General features: G+C 35.6%; 1 protein-coding gene across 3 annotated transcripts in view; it reads left to right on the forward strand.

Annotated features, from left to right (window-relative positions):
• The window catches only part of lamb4 (laminin, beta 4), a 36024-nt gene that overhangs the window by 13325 nt on the left and 2260 nt on the right, over positions 1-20439 (forward strand). For 2 of the 3 annotated variants that reach the window (XM_015352477.2, XM_015352480.2), the window contains 23 exons: positions 313-425; positions 536-615; positions 1134-1287; positions 1791-1922; positions 2289-2477; positions 2972-3087; positions 3619-3736; positions 4642-4819; positions 5781-5924; positions 7236-7467; positions 7553-7710; positions 8308-8532; positions 9831-10048; positions 10199-10295; positions 10750-11119; positions 12041-12201; positions 12468-12670; positions 13206-13409; positions 15324-15468; positions 15975-16182; positions 16510-16645; positions 18135-18305; positions 18485-18638. In XM_015352477.2, the coding sequence (XP_015207963.2) occupies positions 313-425; positions 536-615; positions 1134-1287; positions 1791-1922; positions 2289-2477; positions 2972-3087; positions 3619-3736; positions 4642-4819; positions 5781-5924; positions 7236-7467; positions 7553-7710; positions 8308-8532; positions 9831-10048; positions 10199-10295; positions 10750-11119; positions 12041-12201; positions 12468-12670; positions 13206-13409; positions 15324-15468; positions 15975-16182; positions 16510-16645; positions 18135-18305; positions 18485-18638 (3906 nt within the window). Of the gene's footprint in view, positions 1-312; positions 426-535; positions 616-1133; positions 1288-1790; positions 1923-2288; positions 2478-2971; positions 3088-3618; positions 3737-4641; positions 4820-5780; positions 5925-7235; positions 7468-7552; positions 7711-8307; positions 8533-9830; positions 10049-10198; positions 10296-10749; positions 11120-12040; positions 12202-12467; positions 12671-13205; positions 13410-15323; positions 15469-15974; positions 16183-16509; positions 16646-18134; positions 18306-18484; positions 18639-20439 lie in introns of those variants that run through there. The other variant, XM_015352478.2, reaches the window with a different exon arrangement.

Raw genomic sequence — 20439 nt, forward strand, 5'->3', positions numbered from 1 at the left:
ACTCACAGCACTGGGCTCTTGATCCGAAAGTATCGGCACAGAGCTCTTCATGTGTAATTTTCAAAACTGATTAAAACAAAAGAAGTATCTTGGTCTAAAAGTTTCTACTTTAGTTAAAATGATCTGAAAAATATAACAGAGATGCAACCACAAATCACCAAATTGCACATAACAACCTATCATGTCTTTCTCAGCAACATCAATTGATTCATATGCAAACAAACACTGCAATATCTCAATTTCATTCTCCATTGTTACGCATTGACAATTTTTGTGGAGTTTCTGTTGTTTTTAACATCCTGAGCTGTGCAGTTTGCAGGTGCAACAGGCTGGGAAGCGTGCTGATCCCTTCTCCCTGTGACCAAGTGACAGGAGAGTGTTTCTGCCAGCGCTTCACCACTGGACCCTTGTGTGATGAATGCTTGGTAAGCCACAGTTAGTTCTGTTTAGGATACAGTAAAGTACAGTGTTGATAATGGACTGAAAAAAAAACTCGACTTTCTATCTCTTCACTAATAATTTGTCTGTTTTGCAGCCTGGATACTGGGGTTTAGGCAATTCAGTGCACATCTGTACTCCTTGCGATTGTGATATTGGAGGAGCATATAATAACTTGTACGTATAATGTTTTCACAGTTATAATTCACATACTGTAACAAATACAGTGACTTTAAAATGTTTCATGGTTATTGGTTGCATTTTGAAATTAATTTCTTCGTAGATTATGAATTTAACTAAACATTCAGATCTTATACAGGCACTTGCAAAAGTATGCGTTATAATCAGCTCAACTCCATTCAAGTAATTAATGCCATGCTGATCAGTACATCTGATCAATTGGTGTCTTCTCTCATTTGTTGCTATTGTCATGTTCGGAGTGGCTTGCATTTCTTGCTTGCCAGGATAGGCTCTGGCTCCCTTATGACCCTGAATTGGAAGAAATGGTAAGAAAAGGGTTTGATGGAAAATACATCCGATGCACTAAAAATGTGTAGCAGTTCTTTTAAAAATGTCAGTAAAAGCTCCCTAGACCAACATTTTAAATTTGTTTCTAGGTATTTCAGAAGTGAATTTTGGGGGCAAAATTTTTTTTTTCATAAATAAATTACATTTTATCAATCTTATTTGTGTAGGTGCTCATCAGTAGATGGACAGTGTCAATGCCTCCCCCACATTATTGGCCATAGGTGTAATGAACCAGCCGCTGGCTATTTCTTTGCTCCTTTGGATTATTACCTTTATGAAGCTGAACATGCTGCACCTATGACTGGTGGGCCCTCTCCTTTGGTTGGTATATTTTATTTATTTAACCTGTGCAAATCCTGCTCTTTTCATTATTCAATTTACCTGACATGTGCTGCCCTGGCACAAATTAGAGTAAATCAGGTGTTACAGTAATTCTCTCTTTCTAGCTCTACTCTTAAATAAAATGAAACAAAACAGCAGATGTTATTAAACTCTTATTAAAGTCTGATTTGATATTTTTTTCCCTGTGGCCCTTGCAGTTAAAATTATTAAAGCAAACCATTTTTACCAGCTCTCCACGGGGATTACAAAGTTAGACTAAGCATCCAGCAACGCTCAGCAATATATGGCTCTGGAGAGCCAGAGCTTTGGATATATTCCTTAGCTTTATATAACATGTTCTAAGCTATTTTTGGTTGCTGTTACTTACTATGGCAATACACCAATTTAATTTTTAGATTTTACATTTATTTTATTATTAACTATTAATTTCAGACAAAAAGACATTAATTTTTTATTGTCAATATTCCAAACTGTCTTTCCAGGTAAAACCAACAGCTCTGCCAAAGTGCGAGCATTATTTCCACCAAAGAGGATATGACTTTAAGTACAAAAATGGGAAATTTGTCCTGACCAGAATAAATAAGCAGAATGTCTGGGAAAGAAGACAAGAGCAAGTAATTTTTTAAACATAATCTGAAAATTTTATGCATTTAATACTTCAAATTTTATTGAAGTACTATCACATTTTCTCCTGTGAAGGACTTTTCACATTATTTGTTTGTGATAAATACAAGGCTCTGGGATTATATACAAGGTTTCTTTAGTTTATATCCCATTGAAAACATTTTTCCCTCTGACTTTGTCCTTCTGTGTTTTTCACATTCTTAATGGTTGTTTTAAATTCTTGTAATAACAGATGATTATTCTGAAGTGACCTAGTTCATTTTGGAACACTGTTCAGTACTGTGGAATAGTATTTTGATACTTGTTGCTGACACTGGAAATACAGTATATTGTTTTATCTCATGGATCTTTTGCAGCAGAACACCATTTCCCTTGACCCAGGATCTCCACTCCAGCTTGTGTTTCGAGAGCGAGTGGCAGGCAGACCTGTCACATGGACAGGCCCGGGGTTTGTTAGGGTGCAGGATGGAGCAGGACTGAGGTTCAATGTCACAAAAGTCCCTTTCTCAATGCAATACTTTGTAGTGATCCACTTTGAACCTGAAGTAAGCATCGATTGTTCATTTTAATGATTTAATGAAAAATGAAAATATCACAATATTTCTTGTTGGTTCTTTAAATGAATAATATTACAGGAATAATGTATACTTTATTTCTTAACTAACACCTGAAAATAAAATAATGTCCAAAATAAATGAGAAATGAACACAAAATAACAATAATAATAATAATATTAATAATAAATTAACATTAAGGCAAATTGATATATTTATAGTAGTTCAGGTGGGTAGCTGCGTCAGCATGCGTAGGCTGCAAAGGAACATGTAATAGGTTTATTCCATGCTGGAAAGACATCAGTGTCCACACCCAAAGAAGGATTCATAGCTGAAACGTGTTTTCTTTCGTCTCTTTTCGGCATGGAATAAACCTATTACTTGATATATTTATATATACATACTGTATATCTGGGATTGGATTGTTTGAAAATATCAATACAATTTTATCAGAAGCATTTTTTAACTTCTAATGCATTCTTAAGTCCACAGATGACTGGACAGCAAACATGAAAGTCTCTGTTATAAGTTCACCTGTTGACGGACGCTGCCCAGAGGAACAAACACAGACCAAAACAGTAACTCTCTCTGGCTTGGCAAGGTAAGCTTCCCTTAGCAAAAATCCAATTTAATGCTACAGAAACAGCCGAAATCACTAAAACCATATTAAGATGTCTGTGTCTATTTGGTTTGTGTAAATATTGTATTACTAATCAGTGGGCGCTACAGATTGTATTATGTTTCTGCATTTGCCTTATTCAGTTAAATGGTTCGTTATAATAATGTCTTGATCTGTTGCTTAATATATTTATCATAAAGACATGAAAAGGTTAACTTTACACATCAACTAAAATTACAAACAAAGTCTTTTGACCTAAAACTTGATATTGAAAGTTGAACATTTCCGAGATTGTTTGATTTTGTACCACTATGCACCAATCAAGCAGTCCATCAGGGATATACTGTATCTCACTTATGGTACATACCACAAATATAGCCTACAATTATGTAACCTCAATTTAAAAAAATATAAGCAAAATTAACAATGCTTCCTTTAACAATGGCCTATTATTAAGAAAGATAAAGTCAAAGTATTGTTCCTCATCATTATAAAATAACTGTTTGATTTCAGAATAGCCATCTGGGATATGCCCATCTGCTTGGACCTTGATGGGAGTTATCAAATAGATATCACATTTAAAACCCAATCAAATGCAAATTCTCAGTCATCCTTCATCCTGATTGATTCGGTAAGCTTGTGGAAATAATGTAGGTTATTATTTCATTCATTGGTATTGTTCCTACTGCAAGCCACGTCCCCTAGAGTCCCTCCAGAACCAAATGTTCTAGCTTCTAAAGTTGTATTACAGTTTTACATGCAAGGAAAAAGTAATTCCACAAACATAACTCTGTGCAGAAATTTAAAATGAAATGGAGTGCTTTTTAGATGCACATTTTAGATCAGATTTCCACTCCACAATATTTAGATTAACAACATACACATAAATGGTTTATAACAGGAACATTTAACCTTAATACAACAGGAGGTAAATTCCAGATCCCAATCCTTAATCCTTCCTGAGATGAAAAACCGCTACAGCTACTGCTGCTACTGCTACTAATAATAAAGAAATAAAACATCGTTCCAAAGCCAAGGACACCATACAATAGTGATAAAGAAGAAAAAAAGTAAAGTAAAAAGGTGAATTATAAGTTTATATCTGAAACTGAAAGAGTCAAAGAATTTGTATCTTGAAGATTTCGAGGAAGGCCATTCCATAACAATGGAGCAGCAACAGAAAAAATCCAAAATGTAGTCCTAAGTACAGTGGGCAAAGGACCAGCCTCAACTAAATGGAGCCTAAAGTAGGGAGTCTAAACATCAAGGACTTAAGATATCTTTGATGGAACCATATTATTTAAAGCTTTAAAAGTCAGTAACAAGATCTTATATTCAATGTATGACTTTATAGGCTAGCAATGTAGAGATTTAAGTATAGGAGTGATATGCTGCCAGGGTCTGGTGTGAGTTGGAGAGTTTTAGAAATTGCTAAAAATGTTGCTGCGCTCATTATGTGTAGCTCATAAAATGTCTGTTTTGAGTTGATCTATTTTTGGAAAATATTGTTTCAGACAGTATTTCCTTGCTTTCCAGGTGGGTTTAATTCCACAGATTGAGTCCCTTCAGAATTTCTGCTCCCAAATTGATATAGATGAGTATCGACGGTACCAGTGCATTGAGATTGCATCTGAAGTCGGATCTCAGATGTTACCTAATGTGTGTGAGAGGCTTATTGCCAGCATGTCAGCTCGCATACACAATGGTGCTGTGTGTAAGTACTTGACCTGTAATATTCCAGGTCTGTCAAAAAGTCAATCCGTGCCAGTTCAGCTTATACATTTTTTTTCTAAATTGGAAATTAATTGGATCTCTACCTCTATGAATAGTAACGGAAATTGGGCAGTGGGATTTTGCAGTGTACCTGGGCTTCTTCTCTTAATTTTCAAAATTAGACTTTATAATCCAGCTATCCAGGTCATTTTGTAACCCTTGACTGTGTTATTTGTCCTTACACACTAGTTCTCAATTTCTGTGCTTCCACTCCGTACATTTCTTCCTAATATTTGTGAAACATGACCCTCTAGTGGTAATATTGCTATATACAATAAACATGCCAACACCTCAACAATACAGACATGAAATTATTCTTCTAAATTTGAAAATGGATTGTGAATTATTTTTAAATGTAATTGCATTTCCAAGTGTTGCACCTTTTGTCAATAATTACAGTAATTACTTGTCAGTAATCAAATGTGAATACCAAAGGAAGATTGTGTTGTACATGGACTTTGTTTGCTGATCATAAGTTACAGTATGATGTATGATTACAGATATTGTCAGAGTATTTTTACAGAATGGTTAGATGTAAGAATTAATTTAAATAAAAAAAGTATAAGCATACATCTGAAGTTCTTAATAATATTCTCTGTCAGGTCTTAATCATTAACTATATTACAAAATGTATTCAATGTAAAAAAATGAATTGATTATGAAATCAAATTCTTAAAAGTCTTTGGTAATTTCAATGAATAATCTTTCAGTGCCTTTTCAAAGTGCCTGGGTTTATTTACCCAATATTAACTGCTTCAACATAATTAGCATACTTTCAGATAAGAAAAAAATTTATATATCAGCAAGATATTTACATCATTTAATGTATTATTGTAATTAAGTTCATTTAAGCCATTAATGGTCCTTTGAATAAATAATTCAGTATGAGTTTTTTTTTTTAGCCTGCAGGTGCAATGCAGAAGGCTCTGAAAGTCCTTCCTGCAGTAAGTTTGGTGGTCAGTGTCAGTGCAAACCCAATGTAATTGGCCGATGCTGTGATACTTGTGCTCCAGCAACCTTTGGATTTGGTCCCTATGGCTGTACAGGTATGTCTCTCTTTTAAAACAATAGCCTTGCTACTGTAAATTTGCATAATTAGGTGAAATGTTCAGTGTAGTCTGGAAGGTTACACTCCAATGTAAACAATAAAATGAGTATACTTTACTTTGATTATAGCCACCTACTGTAGTATTACAGAGATCTAGAACCTCTTAATTCTGTGGTCTGGGGGTTCTGAAAAGTGCAAGACTCTTAAATTGAGCAACTTTGGTGCCAATAACAGAGGAGGTACTGTACACAGCTTTCTTTGTGTGAATTAAAGGACACAGGGATGATTAAAACGAAAAAAGTTTCAGGCGTACTAACTACAGTATTTTAGCAAGAGACTTATCAGTATCATGGAGATCAGTAACAACACACACTAACAAACTAAGATACAGCCAAGCATTATAGAGAAAGAGACTAAATCTGAAGAGAAGACAGACTTACACTACATTACACTACTATGCAAAGTGGTGAGTCAAGATAAAATAATCATACATGCTTAACTGACCCAGAACCATTAAAGCCCAGAGCCAACATAAAGATCTCATCCTCTTGTACCCAGCACACTCAACCAAGGTACCTTAAGCAAAAGCAGCATGTCTCAAAAAAGAAATATGTTTGCTTTCTGGTCTACACAGGCTGTACAAGAAAATCTCTCTGCCTGATCTTCAGCTTCTCACCTTCTTAAAGTCCTTTGCAATCCTAATGCAAGCAACGTGGTGGACAACAGTCCTCACAGATTGAATCACACACTCTTGAGTTACCTTATGAGTATGTGGTGTTGAATCTGAAACAAAAGGATAGAAAGGAAACAAAATAGAAAGAAATGAAAAGACTGCACAACACTTCATAATTAATATACAGTACAGTAGCTGTCCTATGAGTCACCATGCAATTCGCATGCAGTTGCATCCCTATGCTCGAAGGAAGGATGCATCCTTACATAATCATAAAAAAACATCTGCATCTTTACTTAATCATAAACATGGTTTAGTTGGTAAATGCAACTAACAAAATGCTGAAAAACAGGGAAGGCAAGATTTTAGTATCTTGTGTCATGCTTATCAATCTCAATCTGCCAAAAGTGTGACTAATTGATATGATACAACCTCTTTCACAATACTGCAGATCTGTCAGTCACAGATCACGGATCAAGCTAATACACGGATAAAATGCTTTCAGTATACATATTTCCCTTTCAAAAAGTGGGTCAGATCAGTTTAGAAAAGAAGCTTAGCTTTCCAAATGTATACTGCCTTTGCAAAGTGTTTGCAACCCCAACCTAAAGGCTCATTCTGTCCAATTTTCCATAGCTTGTGCCTGTGACCCTCAAGGTTCTGTCAGCGAAATGTGCGATCAAGTGAACGGACAGTGTCTTTGCCGAACGGATGTTTCGGGAAGGCAATGCAACCAGTGCCAGCCAGGTTACTTTGGATTTCCTAAGTGCCGCCCATGTCAATGCAATGGGATGGCAGAGCTCTGTGACCCAATAACTGGAACGTGTCTCAACTGCAAGGGGTTCTCCACAGGGCAGAACTGTGAAAGGCAAGTAAAATGTGTAAAATGTTTCCAGAGATGTTAAAATGTATTTAAACAGAAATGTAGGATTAACAATGTCATGCATTTGTAGATGCCTGGATGGCTACTATGGGGACCCTGTTTTGAAAGAACCTTGTGAACTGTGTATGTGTCCAGACGCTAAAGGCAGTGGCCGCTATTTTGCAAATTCTTGCAGCAAAGATCAGAATGCCATCCAAGTGGTCTGTAACTGCATAGAAGGATATGCAGGTCAGAACTTGTGTAATGTTTTACTTTTCTTTTTATATTAATTTCTAGGAGCTGTTATATGCACACAAAAGAAAAATACTCTTATGCTTGCTATAGTGTACATTTAACAGAGAAAGACCCTTACATTATGTTACTTGGAGTGAATTTCCATTGTGTATAAAATGACAATCGGCTATACTTTTCTTTAAAACTCTCAAGGTTTTTCTAGCTTTGTTCCTTGCTACTGTAAAAAGTTGGAAGTCCAAAAATTGGATGAGACTAAGTTGCGGCCAACACTTGTGTAATACTTCTGTACTGTATGAACTCCATTAATCAGTTCCAGTCAGAATGATAATTTTATTATTATATGAAGTAATCAACACAACAATACATTAAAAATATTAAACATTTCTGGCCATTTCTGGCGAAAGTGAGCCACAATGCACATATACAATAAATGATGTGAAAAAATGGCAAGTGCTACAGTGACTTTTTTAATGAACAAAATATTAATTGTTGCAATGTGCATCTTTGATTAAAAAATATTATCATAAATATGTTTTGAAGCTTTGTTAGTTGCAGCACAATGGGAAAATAAACTCTTTTTGTATGTGTCAGGCAGCCACTGTGACAGGTGTCCCTCTGGGTTCTATGGCAATCTGACGCAGCCAGGGAGTCAATGTCTGGAATGTCCCTGTAATAATAATATAGACCTCAGAGATGAGAATGCCTGTGACAAGATAACAGGGCAATGTCTCAGATGTCTCTACAACACAGTGGGGCACAACTGCGAGTCCTGCAGGCCTGGTTTTTATGGATCAGCTCTGTCTCAAGACTGCAAAGGTGGTACAGTGTACATCCTCTGAACATATTGGTACAAATGGGGGGTTATGAAAAAAGAGAAAATCAAATCAATTGATGATCGAGTGGATTAATCAATAACTCAATTAAAAAATCATAACCCCCAACTTGTAAGGTTTTTGCCAAGAACATACCCAAGCTATTTGTATAATTAGAGCCACATGAGTTCTTTGTTCTCTGGCATACCTTTGATAGAAGGAATAATAATTCAGGCACAATGGGTTAAACAGATATTTAAAAATTACAGCAAACACTAAACATACAACATACAAGTCACTCTATTTACAAGTTTACAGTCAAGGTGTTCCAGAAGCCTTCTGTACGTCTAGATCACCCAGAAAAACCTCAGACTGCTATCAAGTATTCAAACTAATAAACCCTACAAAAGCCAGAATAAGATAAAGCTGCCTTCTAAACTAAATAGAATACAACATGCCGTCTGTAAACCCAGATGCCACTAAATGAAATGGAACCTACTGTATCTCCCTATTTTAATAATGCACTCATTAGGAGAGGCTGTTGTTAACTGAGGGATCCTAAAAACACAGAATAACAATCACTCTTAGCAAGGTTCAAATACTGACAAATATTGATGATCTCCTGGCACACGCTTTATGTTCTGTGTCCTCCCGTCTCTTCTCTTCTTTCTTGATCTGTTGTGATCCACTCCCTTGTGTCTGCCTTTTTATCCTACATTTTTGACACTCTTAATCATTTATGCAGAACTTAATTAACTAATGTTTTAACTTACTTTAACTTAACTAATTAACTAATGTAAAGCATAAGATTATTTTGATCATTGTGTCTCACACCCAACACAAGTAAAAATCCCTTGGTTTGAAGTTCTAGGAAGTGAAAATGTTGACACTAGCTAGGTGTTACCCATTGTGTCTAGATTCTTAGAGACTTCCAAAGTCACGTACCATAACCTGTAACAATATACCTTTCATTGTGTCTTACATGTTGAAAATATATTGATGCATTGTTAGAATTTGAAAATGTGTTCTTTTTTTTCACTGACAGGAGTAATTAAATAAGAAATCAAGAGTCTTTGTATCCAGTTTGGTGGGAAAGTATTTTTTTCTTGTCTGTTGAGTCTTATTACTACTTACCATTTACCAGTCATACATACTCCAGGACTCAAAAATAAAATTTGCCTTTATATATATATATATCTCTCAGAATTATCATCTCTGTGAATGATAAAGTTTAATGACGCCATTGTTCTCTCTACCTCCTGGATTGTGCTAAATCTGTTTTTCTCTAATTACTGTTTTCAGAATGCTCTTGTGATGAGCTGGGTACTGACAGTGCCAGGTGTGTGGTTAATGGGGTGTGTATCTGTGAGCAGTCTTCTGGGCAGTGTCCATGCTTACCCCATGTGATTGGAACAAACTGTGATCAATGTGATGTGGGATACTGGAACCTGGAAAATGGTAGAGGCTGTCAGCCATGTGACTGCAATTCAGCAAACTCTCTTAGCAACCAGTGCAATCAGGTACAACTCTTTTCAGCAATAGCTATATATTTGGTATTCTCAATGGAAAGTATGCCTTGCTACAATATTATTATTTATTGCGACTATCTTCCTAAATATTAATACTCTCTTTTTTCCCATCTCCTATGTCTTTTATTTTGAGCTGCACAGAATACTGGCCAGTGTCCCTGTCGACCAGATTATGGAGGAAGAAAATGTGATGAATGTGGGGAAAATTTCTTTGGAGACCCTGAGCTACAGTGTATTTGTAAGTGCAAACATGTTTTTAAGAAGTGCTTTTTATCCTGCAATGCACACTTATATCAGTTTATTAGTGTATAAGTATTGATTGTAAAAAGAGACAGATGTTGCTACTCAAGTCACTTCTTAGATCTTAAATTGTTATCCACACAACCTTTTGCATTTCAAACTAACTTCAGTAAGTTATAAACTTTCACCACACATCTCAAATCGCCACCTTCACCTAATTCCATTTAATTTATGATTTTATCAGACAGGGTTACGTACCATACACATCTTTTATGCTGGAAGTCTGCTTCTTGTTTGACACAATAGCGATGTGTTACTTTTGTGAGTCTAGTAGTGGCAGAAGGTAGATGTGATTAAATTAGTTTGTTCAGTGTCATTTGAACAGGCTAGACTTTCTGAAGGACAAAGTTCATGAAGTAATTCCATGTAAATGCTTGTTTTTAATACAACAGCATGTGACTGCAGTGTTGAAGGAACTGAGAAGCCAGTGTGTGATAAGTTCACTGGGGAGTGTAACTGCCGTCCTGGTGTGATTGGTGCCTTTTGTGACAAGTGTGCCCATGGCTATGATGCAGAGTTTCCAGCTTGCACTCCCTGTCACCCCTGCTTCCTGCTCTGGGACAAAAACATCACCGGCATTCGGAACACCTTCCAAAGGCTAAACAGCAGCGTGTCTCATTGCAGTGACAGTAACATTACAATCTATGACAACCAGCTACAAGACATGGAGAGCAAGCTGCAGGAACTGCAGGAATTTCTGAACACCTCAGTGGCTTCTTCAGATGAAATAGAAAATCTTGAACACTTCTGTGAAAAAATCAAGTAAGCTTCATATGAATATATATATATATTTTACTAGAATTTTCTTCAATTTTACTGTGGTATACCATGGCAAAGGAGTAGCAAAGTGTAAAAGAAGCATGGTAAAGTGTAATAAAACACATAGGTATCAGAAAGCATAATTCAAACTATAGGAATCTATGGTAAATCAAGAAAAAAAGCATAGTAAGTACTATGTAAAAGTACCTAAAAATTGTAATAAAGTAACAGTAAAAATCAAGTTGTTTTACACTGTATGAAGATTTACTATTGTAAACTTTCATGAGGAAATGGTTTCTCTTTTTACTGTTTCACAACTCAAGGTGGAATGTTTTGTTTTATTTCTTTAAGTGTACCTTTGTTTTATGCTTTGGTTAACTCATCTGTTACCAACGATGGTTGGGTTGTATACACATGCTTGGTTTCCATGGTTCTGATTTGAAATCTGAATTTGAAAATTAAATGTCTTTAAATTGCTCAGAAACAATATCTCAAAAGTATTCACTCATTAAGTTATTTTGAATCATAGGAAAAAAATCTCCATGTATTTTGCCCTTCTACTTTCAGTTCAGTGTGTTCAGCATAATGTGTACTTCCTTTATGATTTTTGGTACATTTTAGGAGTTAAAAAAAAACACTTACTTTGGATATCATTTTGCACTTAAAGATGCAGTGAGAACGGGTTACCAAAACATTTCATGTACAGTAGTTCTGTGTATTAGAAGAATGCCACAAATCAGTTATAACAGGTTCCCTTGTCTGTTTGACCTTGCTGTATGAAAAAAAACACTCATCTAGTGAACACAGCCTGCACAGAACATTTTTTTAATAAATATTTAATCATGTAATTTACTGTAAGTGAAACCAATATTATCAAGTATTCTGGCATTGTTTACCAATAATTCAAATGTACTTCTTTTGCAGCAAAGAAAAAGATGAAATAGATCCGAACACAATTTTTATGGACTGGACTTCATTGTTGAACAGTGATATTGATACTATTAGATATGACTTTAACAGGCTTTTTGAAGATTTGAAGGACAAAGTGAAAGCCCTTCCGAACTTTGACACAAAAGTACTGTTAAGTAAGTTCAAAGGAAAAAAATTTTTTGCATGTAATATTAAAATATTACAAATGTGCTACGAAAGTGCTTAATATGTGATAAATGGTATTTATTAGGGAATGTTCTTGTATATTTGTTTAATAATTATAAAAGTACAACAATTATGATTATTTTAATTCAAGGGTTATTTTTGTGCTAGGATTTAGTGTATTCTTTCAATACAGTATACAAATCCCAAATATTTATATGATTGTTATGTATTTTTTTTTAATTTTGTGTGATATTAGGAGCATACGATGTCACCAGAAAGCACCATACAGATTTCATGTTTGCAGAACAAAAGAAAAAACAAGCTACAACCCTCATTGATGAATCCCAGAATACAAGGGAAAAGGCAGACAGTCTGCTGGATAAGACATGTCTGCAGAATGACTGGGAGAGTTTAGAGAAAAAGGTCAAGGCTCTGACTGTAGCAAATCTAAATGAAAAAGTGAGTGTGATTATGAATAGGTCACAATTCTATGGAAAAGACCATTTTAATTCTCCAAAAAGTATGGAGTCTATGTAATGTCTGGGTGAGCACAAACTCGCAGCCCTCAGTTTCCTTGACAACCAGGTGCATTCCCACAAGGAGCTGCATTCCATCCGACTATTCAGACTTGCTCAGGCCGAATATCCCAGCCTCCTTCATCCAAATAACAGGTGCTTCAGTCATCATACATAAACTCTGCTCTGCCACTGATTCGTGCTCTGTCATTGAGACCTACTTTGTACGTAGACCAACGTAGCGCTCAGCAATACTAACCTGTGTCTTTGAAGGACATTCTATTCTGCCTCCTTCAGGATGTGCTAAACTCAATCATTTTTAATTTATTTTTAATTTATTGTGGTTTTCTTTTCTTTCTTTTCTTTCTGTTTCTAAGGATAAGGGACTAACTGTATGAATATCATTCTGTACTATATTTTAGAAAAAAAATGGCTTGAAAAAGCTTGGTTTGTGAACAAAAATATTTTATTCTTCTTAGATCTGTGGCTCCCCAGGTGATGCTGAATGCTCCAAGGCAAGATGTGGGGGGGCTCTTTGTGTAAGCTTTTTTGGATACAGAAAATGTGGAGGTCCTGACTGCAGTGGTAGCCTCCCACTCTCCCAGAATGCTACTAAAACATCAAAGCAAGTGGAAGAGTCCATTAATTACCTTCTAAACCAGCTACAATATTCTCAGAAAGAGGTAAATTTCTAGTTTCTATTTTTTGCATTGGTACTAAAGTAATTTCTCAATCACTCTCTGTAGAGTCAACTTCATCAAATTAATCCACTTTAAAACAAAATATCAAAAGTATATACCTACTTATAAGTGTAACAATACCTGTTATTAACAACAATATTAAATCAATTATTGTTATCTTAATTTACTTAATTATCTAACATTTAGTTAAATGCTACAGTTTAATGTGACAGTCGTGACATGCATTATCACTTCCGGTGTGATTATTTAAAATGAAAAATACTGGTTGTTAGCTAAATCAGATATATCCAATTTAAAAGGAAGACACTAAAAACGAGAAACTTGAATTACTTAATCCACAATGTTAGCCCTAAAGCTAGTTTAGCACAATATTTTAAGGGGTGACCTGTTTTGCAACTCAGGAGTCACTTTTGGTGTTTGTGTGAATTGTTTTGAGAATTATGCCAATATGTTCAGTGATTTTGTCTTTGGAATTGATAAAAACTTGTTTAAAATCTGATACTCTGTTTTTAAATAACACTTCCTAGTTCCTAGTGTCTATTTACCAGGGAGCTAATGTAGCAAATCAAATTTTCTTCATCTTTACTAAAATAGAAATTAAGGTTCTCTTAAGGTTCAATGGCATTGTTCATCAGTTCAAATGAGCAACTGGGTCTGATTTTCAATCGTAAAGGAAACTAGCAGACCTTCCATCCCTTGGTGTGTTTGGTATGGTTTTGTTGCTGTAGGACCCAGATGGCTTGCCAACATTGTAGGTCTGCTTGTTTGTTTAGGATCATTGTCTTGGAGCAGGTTATTGACTAGCATTTGGGATGATGTAGAGATTGTAAACCATCCTGGCCCTAAGACAAGATGGGGTTCTTGTGTTGGAAGACATCATTTGACAGCTTCTAATTATTGAACAAATCGTGAATTCTGCATTGTATCAGCAACTGGGGCAGAATGTCAGACCATCCAGTTGTCATCTAAACCTGAGCCACATATACAGTAGGTCGTGCATATGGGTTGTTGCTTGCATCAGATGCTCAAATGATTATAAAGGGAGTACAGTCCTGTTTTATACCTTACTTACTTCCTTTATTTACCCAGATGAGAAATTTGCTGTGCAGGCAGAAAAGACATAACACAATACAAAATATGTGTAACACAAACTTGAAATGTATAATTGTCTGTGGTTATGGGTCATATCAGACATTTACTTTGCTATTGTCATGTAAATTGAAGTATATGTTAAAATATACACAACCCACACTTTGTAAGCATTTTTAGAAGGTAATATGTGTCTTGAACTCAGCTGACCAAGAGACAATAACCTGTGAGGCAACTTGAAACCTCCCATTTGATCCTAGCCTAGGGAGTTGTGATAAATTCTGCAATGGAAGGTTTAAAGACTTATAATTCTACGTATTCAGGAATTAAAGACAGTGTTGTCCTCTGTAAAAGTAAAAGTTGTTTTTACTTACTGTTGTTATTTAATGTTGGTTTGAAAGTATCCACATCTTCATATCTCTCAAGCATGATAGTGGTGACAATGCCATCATGGTGCATTCTAAGAAACAATCATACAGTATATAGGAGCAGGTAAAGGTTTATTCCATGCTGAAAGCATTAAAGAAAAGAAAATAAATGTTTCAGCTGAGCAGCCTTCTTCAGGTTGTGAGGCTTCACAGCCAAAACATTGTGTCTCTTTTATTTTCCTTTCAGCATGGAATACACATTTACCTGTTCCTTTGCAGCATATGCATGCTGATACAGCTACCTACTCATACTGTATACAGATTTACTCTACACATATTTGAATCTTTACAGTTCTGTGACTGGCATTTCTTTCCTTTTGCCTCTGTTATTTACAATACCGTGTTATGGAAATTTAAACCAACACGTTTTCATTTCTAGATTAATGATGCACTGCAGAAAACAAAAGAAACTAAAGAGAAAGCAGTGGATCTGATGAAGAGAATAGAAAGCACAAGAACAAAATTTCATAAAGAAAAGGAAGACACAATAACTCTTATTAAGAAAGTAAAGGAGTTTTTAACAGGTAAAAAGCGTTATTTAATATAAATACTGCTACTATGTTCTCAGCTGTTCCTGGCAGCCATTGGTATTTTTTGAAGCTAAATTACATGTAAGGATGCTGTTCTTATTTGTTTGGCTTTTTAATTGACATTTGCTTGATTTGTTTTGTTATTGCCAATAATTAATCAAGTTCGATACAGACAACCTTACTACCAGGACGGTGGGGGTAGCTATCTTAAATGTTTTACATCAGAACATAGACTGATGAGATCCTGTCAGTCCCACTGGACTCTTAATTTTGACTGGAGCACTCAGAATACGCAAAATTTCATGCCACCTAGCTGAAAGACAAAATTAAGTAGAGGGCCTGGAGCCCACACTCAGAAAGGAATAAATGTTAGTGTAAGAATTTTACAAATGCATAATAGGAATGATAGAAGAAAATGGAAAAAGAAATATTTCAAGGACCATAGACAAATGTATGCCCTCTCCATTTTATTTTGTTCTATTTTTCCATTTCAATCACAGATGACAGAGTGGAACCAGATGACATTGACAAAGTTGCTACAATTGTCCTATCATTTAAGCTACCCAGCTCACCCAAAAATCTGGAAGACATGATCAAAAAGATCCAGAGCATCTTGATTAACTGTACAGAAGTGGAAGTTGAATTGAAAAACCTAAATGAACAGCTCCAGAAGGCAAACACGCTAGTGGAAGACGGAAAGAATGCTGAGTAAGACTTTGTTCTAATTCTTGTGAAAAAGAAAACAAACTTTTAAAGACTTTTACAGACTCTTTTGTATCTTTGAAAAGCTAGTGTGGTTTATTTTCTATAAATTTATATTGCCAAATTTAAAATTTCCTTAGCATTACTCTATAATCAATAATGTATCTTAAAACACATATATATATATAGCTTCCTCAGATATGTTAGGAATGAGTAGTCAGTTTTAATTGAGATATGATACATAAAATGAAAAAATGTAAAATGCATAATTTAAAATAATTCTTTCTAATATAAATGAACAATCATTTATCTAAGATTTCCTTTATATTTAAGGGCAAAAGCAAAATCTGTCGACTTCAGAAAAGTAAAGAAGGCCTTAGAGAATGCTAACAAGATTCAAGACAGAGTCGAAAAGACACTTGCCTCAACAAAACCTAGTACCAAAGCCATCAATGACAAAATTGCAGAGGTAATTGTGTACGCACTTCAATATCCTTAATGATTCTTTAAGATAAAGAAATATATAAAGATGTTGCACAGGATTTTTGTTTACTAATACTAAGAAGGAGACGAGACTATAATATGTAGACAATACAGAAAGCAAAGTTCTAAACATAAACAAACACTTTTTCCCAATCCAAGAATGTAGAATCTCTTTTTTAAATCAGATTTGTGCTCTTTAATGCACCTTTTCAGAATCAGGCATACAATTCACAATTTTTAGCAATAATAATGTAAAACATTATTGTTTCCCTCTGAACCCAATTTTAATTCTAAACATCACCTACAGGGTGTGCTGTATTATTATCAATCCCATGATATGTAAGAAAGCTTAATTTTACTACAGAAAATAATAATAATCATAATTGCTTACACTTATATAGCACTTTTCTGGACACTCCACTCAAAGCACTTTACAGGTAATGGGAACTCCCCTCCACCACCACCAATGTGCAGCATCCACCTGGATGATGCGACGGCAGCCATAGTGCGCCACACATCAGCTATCAGTAGGGAGGAGAGCAAAGTAATGTAGCCAGTTCATAGATGGGGATTATTAGGAGGCCATGATTGGTAAGGGCTAATGGGAAATTTTGGCCAGGATGCCAGGGTTACACCCCTACTATTTTCGAGAAACGCCCTGGGATTTTTAATGACCACAGAGAGTCAGAACCTCGGTTTTACGTCTCATCTGAAGGACAGTGCCTGTTTACAGTATAGTGTCCCCATCACTACACTGGGGCATTAGGACCCACATGGACCTCAGGGTGAGCGCGCCCTGCTGGCCCCACTAACACCTCTTCCAGCAGCAACCTTAGTCTTTCCCAGGAGGTCTCCCATCCAGGTACTGACCAGGCTCACACCTGCTTAGCTTCAGTGGGTTGCCAGTTGAATTGAAACATTTCAATGTGATATAATTTCACAATACAATTTTTTAAAAACATTCTTCTGTCCCTTACATACTGTGAAATGTGTTTGTTACTGAGGGATGTTGTAATCTATGTAATTATATAATCTAATAATTGTATAACCTAGGAGCAAGTAGAAGTTAATCCTACATTGCAAAATAAAAAGAAACAATATTTCAGCTGTGTAGCATTCTTCAGGTGTGTTATGGGAATGAGGGAGAGCAATATACTGTAAATAAAGGGGTGGATAGGTAGAACAAAATAAATAGAATATGATAATAGACAGGGGTAGGTAACATCAGGTGGTAGTATAGGCCCTTTATTCCATAGCACTTAAACAACACACAGCACTATTACTGCATATTCCTGAAGGAACAAGAAAATCCAGCATTGTGTTATTTCAATGCTTATAGAATGATGTCACATTCTTTAATGTATGCCAGAACTATAAGAACAATATAAAAAAATGAAGACACTATATACAGCACATTTAATTTACACTACCCACAACCTGTGGAATTGCTTTTATATGCTTTGTTTTACAAACAGGCAGAAGAAAAGATAAACGACACTGAAAATGCCTTTGACTTTGCAAGAGTGCAAATTTTACTAGAGGAAATAGAGGCACTAAAGAACAAAACTGCAATGAACAGACTACAAGCCAAGGAGGCAAAGGCTGCAGCAGAAACTGCCTTTAATAAAGCTACAGATGGTGAGAGGGTAAATACAGAGCATGTCTATTAACCAAGGTCTTTCTGCTGAAAGCAACCACATTACACCTGTCATAATCTGATTTTAATGGAAAGGTACACAGTGCAAGGTTTTAAAGACCACTGTAGACTTGCATAATGTTAAAGATCATGAGACCACTTTGTAATAGCATTTGATCTCTTTAACAGCAATTAGATGTCGTCTTTGACGAACTCAACAAGTTGAAAGAAAAGGCAGAAGACCAGGAAGCTTCCAATGAGGCCAATGAAAAAATAGAGAAACTAAAAATGGATGCTGAAAATCTAGCAAAAACTGTTGAAGAAAAAATTAAGCTCCTAACAGGTAATATGGACAGACTTTTCTTGTATTAATTATGTAATAATTCTAGGGTTTGTTCTATTTGTCTAATACAGCTTTTAAATATTCTTACATTTGATTGTGTAGATATTGCCCCCTTTCATTTGTTTTACTGTATCATAAGGATATTAATTCACATATAATTATTTAAATTTTAATATTTTGCCATTATTTTAAATAGGTATTTGAATAATTCTTTGACATAAAATATTAAAAGACACTTGATTACAGAGAGATTTATATAGGAAAACTACCCACAAACAAACATGAAAACCGAAGGGGCTTAATCATGTTATATTGAAATATAACTGATAACTGAAATAGTCTACATTTATGATTCTGATTTTGTTGTGTTGGCATGCAGCTAAACGAATACTAACCTTTTCTGCTATCCTTGATAGCCTAATGAGACATGTTGAAGTTCTTCCTTTATAATATATTAAGAATACTAACCGTTTTCTTCACTTGTTAGATGTCTTTCAATTTCAGACTCCATAATGCTTCATTTTTAACAATGAACATCACCTCACTATACAGTATATTGTCATTCCCCATAATAACAGCCCACAGCTCTTTTATCTACCCTTGACATCTTTGCTCCTCTAAAAACTCAAACCATCTCCATCTCTTGCCCTGCCCCGGGTACAACAACCATCTGCGATCTATGAAGGCAGCCTCCCTCAAACTTGAGCGTCTTATTGGGCTAAATGTACATTATCAGGCTTGGAGAGATTACTTGTCTGAATATAAGGTTACAATAGTGTCTTGTAGATCCACCTACTTCTCTTACATCATTGAAAATTACCATAAAAAACCCAGACATCTTTTCTCCACCATCAACAGTTTGCTGAGGCCAAACTGCCCCACCACATTACCTGCCTCATTGCAACTTTGCAACACATTCTTTGATTTCTTTAACTCCAAGATTGACAACTTTGGTACCACATTCTCTCCACTACGCATATCATTTCCATACCACCTCCCTCCTTATCCAACTTTTCTGGTTCCCTTCTCTCCAACTTCTCTCTTCTTGACTAAGCCTACCTCAATAAACTAGTTACACACATGAAACCCACCACATCTATTTTAGATCCCATTCCCACCAGTTTATTTCAGTCCTGTTTCTCTTCTCTCTGTTCCATTGTCCTTAATATTATAAATGAATCCTTGAGCACTGGCGTTGTACCAATGGTCCTCAAAACGGCTGCCATTAACCCTGTACCAAAAAAGCCTAACATGGCTCTGGACAATCTAAACAATTTTCGCACAATCTCCAATTTACCCTTTCTTGCAAAAATTCTAGAACGTGCTGTCACATTTCAGTTACAAAATCACCTCATGGCAAATTACCTTTTCAAACCCCCCCAATCTGGCTTCCGTCAACTTCACAGCACAGAAACTGCCCTGGTCAAAGTCACTAACAATCTTCTAATAGCTTCTGATTCTGGTTCTCTTTCTAAACTCATTCTTCTTGATCTCAGTCCTGCTTCTGACACTGTTGACCATGACATCGTCTTGAGGCTGTGTTTGGAGTTTCTGACACTGCTCTAAAATGATTTAAGTCTTACCTCACTGATCGCTGTCACTTTGTCTCTCTTAATGAGTATAGGTCTGAAATTGGTCGTGTTAAGTCTGATGTTCCTCAGGTGTCAATACTGGGCCCCTTGCTCTTCAGCATTTACATGTTTCCACTTGGTGAGCTTTTAAGATCACATGGTCTCAGCTATCATTTCTATGCTGATGATACTCAAATGTACATCCATACCAAACCTGACACTGATGTGGC

The sequence above is a fragment of the Lepisosteus oculatus genome, chromosome 7, assembly GCF_040954835.1.
Source record: "Lepisosteus oculatus isolate fLepOcu1 chromosome 7, fLepOcu1.hap2, whole genome shotgun sequence".
In the NCBI taxonomy this organism is placed as follows: Eukaryota; Metazoa; Chordata; class Actinopteri; order Semionotiformes; family Lepisosteidae; genus Lepisosteus; species Lepisosteus oculatus.